Consider the following 12,186-nt stretch of genomic DNA (forward strand, 5'->3'; position numbering starts at 1 on the left):
TTTACCTGTATAATTCACTGCATTGCACTGTGTTTTAGAATTAACAAACATGTCTGTTAAATTAACTGGTAAAATGACCAGTACATTTTCAGAAGCACTTTCTGACTACAACACTTAAAGCGACTGACTCATGCTGACCGTGTTATATGTGTGATCTGTGTTTATCTGGCAGTTACATCCAGCTCTGAACACAGTAATGTTGAAGTTTTGAAAGATTGCAAGGCCAGTGCAGACTACAAACAACTTAATTAGTTTTGGATTCACAAATTACTAATTATCTTGACTGCTATTTTTAACTTAAACCAATTAATACGGTCCATTCGAAAGTTGTTTTGTAAACTAATGGTGCTTTTACAGCACTTTTGATGCACACCCGAGTCCGCTTAAAAGGGTGGTTCGATGTATGGTTCATGTGAACTCTTTCTGTTATATCTTTCATTTCATTACCAAGCAACAGAGTAAACAGCTGTTGGCCTGATGACGCAAATAAAATAATATAAACCCAGTATGGTGAGGGCATTGGGAAGGGGAGCAATCGAACTCGGCTTCGGACCAGGCAAGTGAACCAAGTGTGAAAGCACTCTTAAAGGTGCAGTAAGAGATTTCTGAGAAATGCTGTTGAAAGTGGACCAGACCGAGCACCAAAACACACTTGTAGCCAATCAAACATGTCATCATTAGGATCTATCATCCAGAAACATGGCTTTTGCTATCACTACTATGCTGATGACATGCAACTCTACTTCTCATTCTCATGCATGTAGAAGAGAAGTGGTCCAAGCACTGAGCCTTGAGGAACCCCTGTAGCAAAAAGCTGTGACTTAGAAACCTCCACACCCTGAAGGACCTACGTGCAGTTCCTAAGATGCCCATCTTCATGAGCGTGGACAGGAGGAACTGGTGGTTAACTGTGTCAAAAGCAGCAGACAGATCCAGCAAGAGGAGTACTGAGGATTTGAAAGCTGCTCTTGCCAGTCTCAGGGACCGTTTACATGACGTTTTCAGCCCAAAACTTTTGCGTTTTGCCTGTTCATTTACACAACAACATTGTTCTGTGGACTGAAAAGGTACTTCATACTTTTGAAAAAACAGGTTTCAAAGTGCAAGTTTTTCAAAACACCACTGTTATTGATTCTGTGTAAACAGCAAAAATGGGAAACTTTGAAAAAGCTGTCATCATTCGTGTGCATTGTATGTGTTAGGTATGTAGACATGTGCTGTACATGTCGATTTTAAAGGCAAGGGCGAACAAACATACACAACAATGGCGGAGTACATGGTACTGTTGTTGTTGCTTTCCAAGAGTTTGCTGACGCTTCTTCAGCAAAGCCTGGATTTACTTCACCGATATTACAAACCAACAGCAGAGATGCATCATATAATCATCAATTGCAGAAAAAGAAACTGTTTACTAACAGTGCCTACTACTGGCCTGGGATACGTAAAACAGTGTTTTGGCCATTTTCACGGATATGTGTAAACACAAATCCTTTTGAAATTGTTGTGGTGTATATACGTGAAGCTTTTTAAAAATGCGAGAGAAAAACGTTTCCATTTTTGGCTACATTGTTGTTGTGCAAACATACCCTCAGTATTCCCACTGCCTGTCTTCTGCACAAAGCATTGACTTACCTGGCTCTAAAATAAATCGACTGATGCTTTGGGAAGAGGATTTGATGTAAGTATGCTGTAGATTTCAGCTCATTATGCTTGGACTGAAAAAGGTTTTCAGCAGCACTTGTGATTGTGTGTCTCATAGCATATTAAACAAGTACACTCCCACATAACTGACACCATGTAGCAACATACTGTATATGTATCAAATATTTCCTTTATGGAAAATATGCTATACTAATAACACAAAATACAATTTGACCTAGACTGTAAGCTTCTAGCAAGAAATTAATTTGCAGGTCTCTGCAGTATCTTATCACACCTGCCTAAAAAGGGGCAGATCCTGGCAGCACATTGCTATAATATAGATGTTCTCAACTAGGGGTCCTCAAGATAACTTACATTTCTTTTAAAATATGATGAAACAAGAATTAAATTGAGATAAAACAACTAAAAATCAAGATGGAGCTGACTGAGCAGGTGACATCACAGAGTACTGTACTGTGACAGCATCATGCATCATGACTGCAGAAAGAGAGAGAGACAGTGAGAGAGAGAGAGTTACGCTGCACTGCGTGCTCTGTCGCAAGTTAGAAAAAGACAGGGAGCTTTAAAATACGTTTGATCTTTTCTTTTGCCATTCTATTCCTACACACACACACAAAGGTGAGAGTAAATTCGAGAAGTGGGTGTGGAATGTGAGTTTAACTGGTAGAGCAGCTTACTACACTTTCACATCACATCCACTCTTCACTGCAGCGTGACGTGCAGAGGTGAGTGACTTTACATGACTCTCAGATCTGCCTGCACATTTACAGAGGCTTTGAAGGACTGGAATGTTTATTTGATGATGCATTTGAAGATTAATATCAACAATAATTGTAATGACCATAACAACAGAACTGCTACTACTACAACCACGCAACTTACTATTACCGTTACTACAAGAGACCAGGTGCAGTCATAACAGAGTGGACTAGGAAACATTATGAATATTTCTCTACTGTGCACGGTTGAACTGTTAACGTGTGTGCACATTCACATTGGTATCATCTATGTGAGGATGTTTTGAAATGGTAGAGCAAAAAAGATAACTGTACTCAGTCTGTCCTATTGACTACCAGTGCAACAAAAGTATCCAGCTGAAAGTGTGTTTAATGTTTCTGCTGTTGCCTGGATATGGAATTATGAATTGTCAGTTGGCATTGTTACCTCAGGTCAATTGTTATGAATAATCAGTTTTGTTTATACTTACTTTGTGTCATCTTAACTTCACACCACAGATGAAACTTGTTGCATCTATGGCTGTAGGGATACTGAATATAGCCCTATAAAATGATTTTGTGGTAATGTCTCATTTAACCAGAAATAGGGCTGAATTTACGAGTTAAAACAGAAATAAATTATATAATAATTTATCAGCTACCTATATGTTCACTTTATGGAGTGAGACAGTAAAATGTAGCTAAAATATATACCCTTGTTATGTGGTTAATAATTTACCATAATCACATTTTAAGTCTAAAATACGCAACCCAGTTGTTGTATTAGTTTGCGTTTTATGAGCAAGAGTGTAAATGTTTTCCTTGTTGACATAAGTTTGCAGAGATCGAGCGAGCGTGTTCCTGCTGGGTTTAGGCTTCTGCAGGGCTTCAGTGCTACACGTGTTGAGCTTCACATCGATAATTAGCACATTTTAACTGTTTGTTTCATCCCAGCACTCTCTTCACGCACAGTTTACCTGACAAAGCTTAGATGTTCCCTGCTGTGATTACTGCTGGGGAAAAACAAACAACCAATAATTTAATATTACCAACAAGCTCAGGAAGAGTCTGATTTGATTCTCACATTACAAGACATGTTTACATGCTCTTAGAACCTCAGTGTGTATCATTACTGTTTGTGTGGTTTCACATGATTCAATTGTTATCAAAAGTCCCTAAAAATAAATAATGGAATACACAAGTCGTTGAATCCAACTGTGAGCTGCTTGAATAGTTACTCATTCACGTCATAAAGTCATGTGGCTTTGTTTGATAGGTTCTTTAAAGACATGTACCACTCCTAAGCACCATTATTACTCACCATCGTTTCATCTGTTGTGGTCGTGTCCATTGTCAGGATGTAAGGAAGCGCCTCACCCTGTTGTCTTCCCCCAGCAGCTCGTAGCGCGGCTGTGTCGCTCCTCTGTATGGATATGAAGAGCATGAGAGAGTATGTGTGCTGGCTGTACTATCAGTACCTGCTCATCACAGGCATCTATGTGCTGGAGCCGTGGGAGAAGTCCATCTTCAACACTGTCCTCTGTACTATGGTGGCCATGGTCATTTACACCTCCTATGTGTTTGTTCCTATCCACGTGCGGCTGGCGCTGGAGTTCTTCTCTGAGCTGGTCCGAGGGCAGCCCGAGAGCACAGTGGCCCTCATGAACTCACCATGAACTACTGCTCTGAGACTATTGGCTTGAATACTCTTGTTTATTTTCCCACTCAGGAACAAACAAGCCTGATGAAATGAGGTGTTGTCAAAGCCATGTTCGAGCCCGTCAAGTCTTCCACATTTACCTGGATGCCTGCCCATTAATAAGATTTGTATGCAAAGATTTGTATGCATTTGTGCGTGATTTCCAGTACCAAGGTTTTGCATGATATCACCAGTCACATATGGACACTTCTTTCCAATTAACGTCTTCCTCATCACTGGTTGATTAAAAAATAAATAATAATTTTGACTCCATAGGAGTCCCTGATCAGACTAAGGAGTTATTATTTACCCCAGTGCATATTAAAAAAAGTCTTCTTTTTTTTATTACTGCATGCTGACTTTTATATTCTGGAGTTTTTGTAATCACCTATGCAATGTGACTGCTCTTCATGAAGGTATAAACGTTTATTTTTAATACAGATTGCTGCACTTGATCACAAATCAGTAGGCCCTCATTGGAGCCCGTTTTAAACTCCTGTGTTGATTGGACCTTTGCTCTGGTGATGGTGGGACCATCTTCCATCATTTCGTTAGTCTCTGTTCCTGATATAAGATTGCATGAACTCAAACATGTTCACATGGAATCTGTGTCCTGCAGATGTGGAACAAGTGTCATTCACACATTTGAGGCACTTGAACGTTTATTTATTAAATACCTTAAATTAAATGATTAATATTGTCAGCCACTAAAAGATTGTAGTTCTCTCAGCTCAGCTGATCACATTTTACCATGTTTAAATCAATTCCACAGATTTTCTGTTTTGGCCTTATGAAGTTATGACTGAAAGTTACCAAATGAATTTTTTTCTCAATTTGTGTTTTTCTGGTTATTTGATGTGACATGCTTTAAATTACGTTTTTGTATTTTTAACTGTCTGTATGATGTGATGTCATGTATAATAGTTTATTTTTGAGAAATAAATACATTTCACAAAATATCCGTCCCATTTTCTGTACTTTCTGTAACTTTTAGGATATAAAATTAGTGTGGCCTCAAAGGATATTTTATAAATGTTATAAACTGATTTCATCTACAAGAGGGCATTTGTTTATATATATATTAACTCGTAATGCAGGGAAGTGGCCAAACTGGTTTATCAAGTCCATTGTTATTGGTGCCTGGGAGGCTGATCTAATATTGCTCCAGCAATCCAGTTTTCCCACCTGACTTTCTAAAGACATCAGCACACCTGACAGCCAGATCTGAATTCTTTCCAAGTCATTATTTTTCACAAGACGTGCTTTTCTTTTTGCAGCGAGGTCCTGTCTGTGTGAATCAGCAAACATCATGTATCATCACCTCTGACACCCTTGTGTGAACCGAAAAGAAAAGAGAAACACAAGCACTACATGAGAAAAAATGAGAAAAAAAAAAACACATTGCCACCATACTTGTGGTCAGTGTTTGCTTTAGGTAGTCTCTTGACCCTTTTTTTTTTGCTTAAAATAATTTGCTTCTAAGAAATTGCAATATTGTTTCACAGCAAATGTTTGTGCATTGCTGACTCAAACCTTGAAGTAACAGTTAAGCTTTCTCGTTCTGTCTATAACTCATGACAGATGAACATCAAGTGGTTTCTCTTTGTTTTTATTTTGTCTGACATTCAGTGGTTATTGATCTACAAAAACACTAAAGTGTTATATTGTTTCAATATTGAAAACTGATTCAACTCAAGCTTTTAGACATAAACACTTATCATATGTTCCTTATTAGTTGCGAAAATAATTGTAAATGCTGCAATACATTGCAGCATGAAGCATTTTGTTGATTGTCATTGTTGAGATTCATACTCTGGTTCGTGATGACTGTGTGTGTCTAAAAGATACTGGACTTCAAATTTGTATATATATATATATATATATATATATATATATATATAAAATCATTCATTATAACTATTATAGCAATATTTTGTTTTCATACTGTAGCTTCACAGGTTTTATTATAAAAACCTACACATATAATTGAAAAACATTATTTTGATTGTAATCAGGCGAGCTCATGATGACTGTCTGATCTTTCTGCTTTACAACAGCTCATGCATTGTAACAGAGAGAGATCTAGCCCATAGGTTAAGGGTCAAGAGCACAACTAAATCAAACACTGATCTCCATGATGGTGACATCATTTTAACCAATTCAACATCAACATCTGATCCTCTGTAATTCTCAATAACAGCAGGTGTGCATCACTAATGCACAAATCATCATTTAATTTGTCTCTTAATTATCTTATTATCTTTAACTCTTTGAGGACCTGGGATATATGACTTCAAAACTTGCTTGTGACTTGAAAGTCCCACCTCTAAACTGAAGTCAGTTGTAGTTCTTGTGCTTCTCTTTTTTCAGTTATTATGCTTGTTAACAGCAGCTATTCATCACTTAAGCTAAAGCGCAATTATCTCATGAACTTTAACACTGATTTAGTGTTATTTTAACTCTTTGTAGATCGGGACAATATACACTCTGAGCAGAGTTGATATAACTCTAGAGATTTTGCTGATTTTTGCTGTCTTTTAACCTTAATCTAATGTCTACAGCAACATAATGACAAACATGCATAATGGGCAATTGTAGGCCATTTATTTCTGCTAATTTTTCCATATCTGATTATTGGTGAATAATGTCAATTGTGTTTATGGCTCTCCTTACTCCATATAATCTTTCTTTAGGTGCTCATTTATATATAGTTACAAACATTTATCAGAAATCAACAGGGCCTTTAGACAAAAATGCTGTATTTTTTTTTCAATATGCTGTATTAAATGAATTAACTTCTTGCTCCTTAATGTGACGGTTGGGTTTTGGGAAAAACACAAAGTGAGGGCAGGATCCAATTGCAAGTACGGGTTTATTTACAGAAGGGAAAAAATACAAAATAAACATTCGTGAGAGACAAAACCAAACAAAAGAGGGAACCGGATGAAACGGATAGGAAACTCGGAGGAACAAGAAGGTAAGGGAAAACTCGGGAGACGAGCACAACTCACACATAGGGTAAGGACTCCATACAGATGACAGAGAAAGACAGCTATACATAGGGAGACTAATGACAGAGGATTGTCAGCACCTGTGCGATTCTAATTGGAGTGCAATTACTGTGAAGACACAACCAGACTAGAGGAATTAAAGTGCCTATGGTGAAGTGCCTAAGGAGAAGTGAGCTCACTAGGGAACACCCAGGAAAACAGAGACTGACAGCGTGACATTACCCCCTCCCCTACGGAGCAGCTCCCAGATGCTCCACCTGAAACCCCCGGAAAACCCAACAGATGTAGGAGGGAGGTGAAGCGGTGGCGGACTAGGGGGAGGGACGGAGGGTCAGAAAACAGGGACAGGTGGAATGGAGAGACAAAAGACAGGACAACCAGGTAAAAATGGAAAAAACAGAGACTGAACAACCAGATGGGATGGAAAGGCAGAGACAGGAAGGTGTAACACAAAACAAGGAGTCCAGGAGGGTGGTGGACCGGCGGAGGGAAAAAAGGGAGGGACGGAGGGCCAGGTCCAAAGGAGGAAATAGACAAACAAATGCAAACCAAAACATGGGTAAAAGGAGGACATTAGGTGATGCCCACCCGGGCGGAACAGAGGGCCATCACATTCATGTGGTCAAGGCAGAAGCCCCCCCAGGGCGGAGCGGAAGACCACCACATCCTCGCGGGCGAGGCCGGAGTCCCCCAGGGTGGAGCGGAAGACCACCACATTCTTGTGGCCGACCCCATGGAAGGACGAAGATCACTGGTGACTTGACTCAGTCCTCGAAGATCACCGGTGACTAGCCTTGTCTCTGCAGAGTTCATGGGAACCTGACTCGACTCAAGACTGCCTGTGGAGACGTGAGACACCTCTACTTCGGGCACTGCCTCTGGAACGGCCTCGAGCACCGCCTCGGCCTCCCGAACAGCAGCGGGCACCGCCTCAGGCACAGCATCAGGCACCGCCTCGGGCACAGCATCGGGCACCGCCTCTGGAACGGCCTCGGGAACGGCCTCGGGAACTGCATCGGGCACCGCCTCGGGAACTGCATCGGCCTCGGGAACTGCATCGGGCACCGCCTCTGGAACGGCCTCGGGAACAGCCTCGGGCACCGCCTCGGGAACTGCATCGGGCACCGCCTCGGGAACTGCATCGGCCTCGGGAACTGCATCGGGCACCGCCTCGGGAACAGCATCGGGCACCGCCTCGGCCTCGGGAACTGCATCGGCCTCGGGAACTGCATCGGGCACCGCCTCGGGAACTGCATCGGGCACCGCCTCGGGAACTGCATCGGCCTCGGGAACTGCATCGGGCACCGCCTCGGGAACTGCATCGGCCTCGGGAACTGCATCGGGCACCGCCTCGGGAACAGCATCGGGCACCGCCTCGGGCACCGCATCGGGCACCGCCTCGGGCACTGCATCGGCCTCGGGAACAGCATCGGGCACCGCCTCGGGAACAGCATCGGGCACCGCCTCGGGAACAGCATCGGGCACCGCCTCGGGAACAGCATCGGCCTTGGGAACTGCATCGGCCTCGGGAACAGCGTCGGGCACCGCCTCGGGAACAGCATCGGGCACCGCCTCGGGAACAGCATCGGGCACCGCCTCGGCCTCGGGAACTGCATCGGGCACCGCCTCGGCCTCGGGAACTGCATCGGGCACCGCCTCGGGAACAGCATCGGGCACCGCCTCGGGAACTGCATCGGGCACCGCCTCGGGAACTGCATCGGGCACAGCATCGGGCACCGCCTCGGGAACTGCATCGGGCACCGCCTCGGCCTCGGGAACGTCCTCCTGGACGGCAGCGGCCCGCTCGGGAACGTCCTCTGGACCTTGAGGAACGGCTAACGCCCGTCTCCTCCTCCGTCCTTTATGATGGCGAGTCGGTGGCACCTTATCAGGAGACTCAGCCGTTGAATCGGCCATCTTGTGCTGTGGTGCTTGGCTGGCGGCCCTCATGGGTTGTGGCGCTGGACTGGCGGCCATCTTGTGCTGTGGCGCTGGGTTGGCGGCCATCTTGTGCTGTGGCGCTGGGTTGGCGGCCATCTTGTGCAGCAGCGCTGGACTGGCGGCCACCTTGTACTGTGGCGCTGGACTGGCGGCCATCTTGTACTGTGGCGCTGGACTGGCGGCCATCTTGTACTGTGGCGCTGGACTGGCGGCCATCTTGTACTGTGGCGCTGGACTGGCGGCCATCTTGTGCTGTGGTGCTGGGTTGGCGGCCATTTTGTGGCGATGCACAGGACTGGCGGCCATCTGGTTCCACGGCGCTGGCTCGGCCGACCTGCGTCTCCCCTCTCCTCTCGGGACAAACTGGGGAACTGGCAGCCCCCAACCGAATCCCGGGTCGACGGTTGCCCACAGTGGAGATCGCTGCCGGACCTCCTCCCGGCTGTTTGTTCCGGAGCGACCTCCCCTGGTTCCCCGGAACACCACTAGGCGAGAGCCCTCGAAGCCACCTTTCTCCCGCTTGCTGGCTGGGGAGAACATGGCAGCAGACATACCGCTGGATCCTTGTTTGATGGAGTCCTTCTGTGACGGTTGGGTTTTGGGAAAAACACAAAGTGAGGGCAGGATCCAATTGCAAGTACGGGTTTATTTACAGAAGGGAAAAAATACAAAATAAACAGTCATGAGAGACTAAACCAAACAAAAGAGGGAACCGGATGAAACGGATAGGAAACTCGGAGGAACAAGAAGGTAAGGGAAAATTCGGGAGACGAGCACAACTCACACATAGGGTAAGGACTCCATACAGATGACAGAGAAAAACAGCTATACATAGGGAGACTAATGACAGAGGATTGTCAGCACCTGTGCGATTCTAATTGGAGTGCAATTACTGTGAAGACACAACCAGACTAGAGGAATTAAAGTGCCTATGGTGAAGTGCCTAAGGAGAAGTGAGCTCACTAGGGAACACCCAGGAAAACAGAGACTGAGAGCGTGACACTTAACTGCTCAGTTAATGACATATAAACTTAAATCTTGTCCTGTGGATCCACTTTTCCGAATGCAGTGTCAGTGTCTCTTCCTGTCTCCTGAGATGCCTTCCTCTGATATTTGAAGGCAGTATAGATGTGTCCTTCACTACCTTTGATATCCCACAATCCTCAATTCAGTGATAGTTGAGCTAAGAAAAAAAAAAACAGCATTGTGTTGTGGATGATGGGCAGTTTGTATGTAAATGTATGCTTTTGACCAACTTATTCCACTTTTGATGTCATTTCTAGAAAGAAAAGCTCTTCATCAAAGCGATTCCTGTTTAAGAAGTGTGTCCAAAAACAGTTCCAGAAGGTACCTTCATGCACAAAGCTGCCTGAAAAGTCTTTACCCATATAATGCAGTGAGGCATTGAATCTTTCAGATGGAGCCACACTGTTCAGATTATGGAGTCTCATAATGAGCTGATGATCTGAATCAGGCACGTTAAATAAGACATACTTGACTGGAGTTAAAGTACCACTGTATTTACTTCATAGCCAGTAAAGAACTGGTCACCTGATGTAGCCTGAGAACTGGACATCACTGCAATTAATGCAGTGATCAGACCTGGTGTTCCCTATATATGGATGGTGCAGTTGGATGTATGTGCACCACCTACCCATCTCTTAAAAGTAGTTTTAAATTAAGAGGACCAGTGCCATTACAGTAAATTGCTAACTGAAGACTTGAGGCTGCAACACAAGACTAGTAACTGCAACACTGCATGATTTGTTTCCTGAAGTATTAAACTGACTATATCTGTTCGAATATGCTGGATGGCATCTCACTAAGCAATTTTCCTATCAATTTACATAGTTGCTGATGAATCAGGTGGACACTACCACATCCCACAGCAGGGAAACATTAACAGCCATTTTCCATTTAAATTGTTATGCATAATAATAGTGTTTGTTCTATAGGCTCCACTTAAACTTGTTAAATGACTAATGAATTAATAAAACAGAGACAGAAAAGTCTGTTTTCTGAATATAAGTCCTTCTCTTTAAAGCTGTGCATGGACATACAGAGCATTCATACTGCTTTATTTTTTACACTGTTATGTAAAAGCAATTTTTACATTACACTGTAAAGAATTGTGATAACTGCAAATGCATAAAAACGCTGATATAAATATTCAGATCCTTTGCTACAACACTTAAAATCATTTTCATAAGATCCACCATAAGATAATTTTTTAGATGTTTCTTCTCTTTGATTTGGAGCCCAGCTGTGTCTGTTCATAAGATCAGAGCACAAATCAAGCCATGCAATGCTCAGATACAGGACTACAGATCTGGGAAAGACTACTAAAAAAATCTGCTTCACTGAATGTTTCCAAGAGCACCATGGCCTCCATAATTCTTAAATGGAAGAAGTTTGGAACAAAGATTCTTCCTAGAGCTGGTCACTAGGCTAAACTGAGATATCGGGGAAGAAGCCCATCTTCCTTGATAAGAGAGGTGACCAAGAAACCGATGGCCACTCTGGTTCAGCTCATGCATGGAGATTTGAGAATCAGCAACAGAGTCTGGGAGACTGGTCAAAATGGGAGAAAATATGAATGCAGCAAAATATAGATATTGTTAATGAATACCTGATCCAGAGCACTCAAGACATCAGGTTCACTTTCTAGCAGGATATACTATGCTTAAAACATGATGAAAGAGTGGTGTAGGGACAACTACTTGGGAGACCCAGACTTAAACCCAATCAAACATCTCATTAGAGACCTAAAAAATGGCTGCTCACCAATGGTTCCCATCCAACCTGACAGAGGATGGCAGGAAATCCCCAAATCCCAGTGTTCAAAGCTTGTCACATCAGAGGAGTTTGAATATACAGAAGAATTATTTTGCTGGAAAAATAACACCCTTCCAGGAAGGGAAAGGAGCAGACCAACAGCGGTGAATTACATATACTGAACAAAATTATAAACGCAACACTTCTGTCTTTGCCTCCATTTTTCATGAGCTGAACTCTTTTTCTATGTACACAAAGGGTCTATTTCTCTCAAATATTGTTCACAGATCTGTCTAAATCTGTGTTAGTGAGCACCTCTCCTTTGCCGAGATAATCCATCCACCTCACAGGTGTGGCATATCAAGATGCTGATTAGAAAGCA

At 43.2% G+C, this 12,186-nt stretch overlaps 1 protein-coding gene across 1 annotated transcript; it reads left to right on the forward strand.

Annotated features, from left to right (window-relative positions):
- Window positions 1-2,170: 2,170 nt before the first annotated feature.
- LOC113058975 (serine palmitoyltransferase small subunit B-like) lies at window positions 2,171-4,183 on the forward strand. Its single transcript, XM_026227219.1, has 2 exons — window positions 2,171-2,387; window positions 3,774-4,183. The coding sequence occupies exon 2, from the start codon at window positions 3,806-3,808 to the stop codon at window positions 4,052-4,054; it is 249 nt and encodes an 82-aa protein (XP_026083004.1). The 5' UTR covers window positions 2,171-2,387; window positions 3,774-3,805; the 3' UTR covers window positions 4,055-4,183.
- The last annotated feature ends 8,003 nt before the right edge of the window (window positions 4,184-12,186 follow it).

Source organism: Carassius auratus, chromosome 40 (genome assembly GCF_003368295.1).
Source record: "Carassius auratus strain Wakin chromosome 40, ASM336829v1, whole genome shotgun sequence".
Classification (NCBI taxonomy): domain Eukaryota; kingdom Metazoa; phylum Chordata; class Actinopteri; order Cypriniformes; family Cyprinidae; genus Carassius; species Carassius auratus.

What these genes read in the sequence shown, in the direction of transcription:
- LOC113058975 (XM_026227219.1), top strand. Translation starts at nt 3,806, where the DNA reads ATGGATATGAAGAGCATGAGAGAGTATGTGTGCTGGCTGTACTATCAG.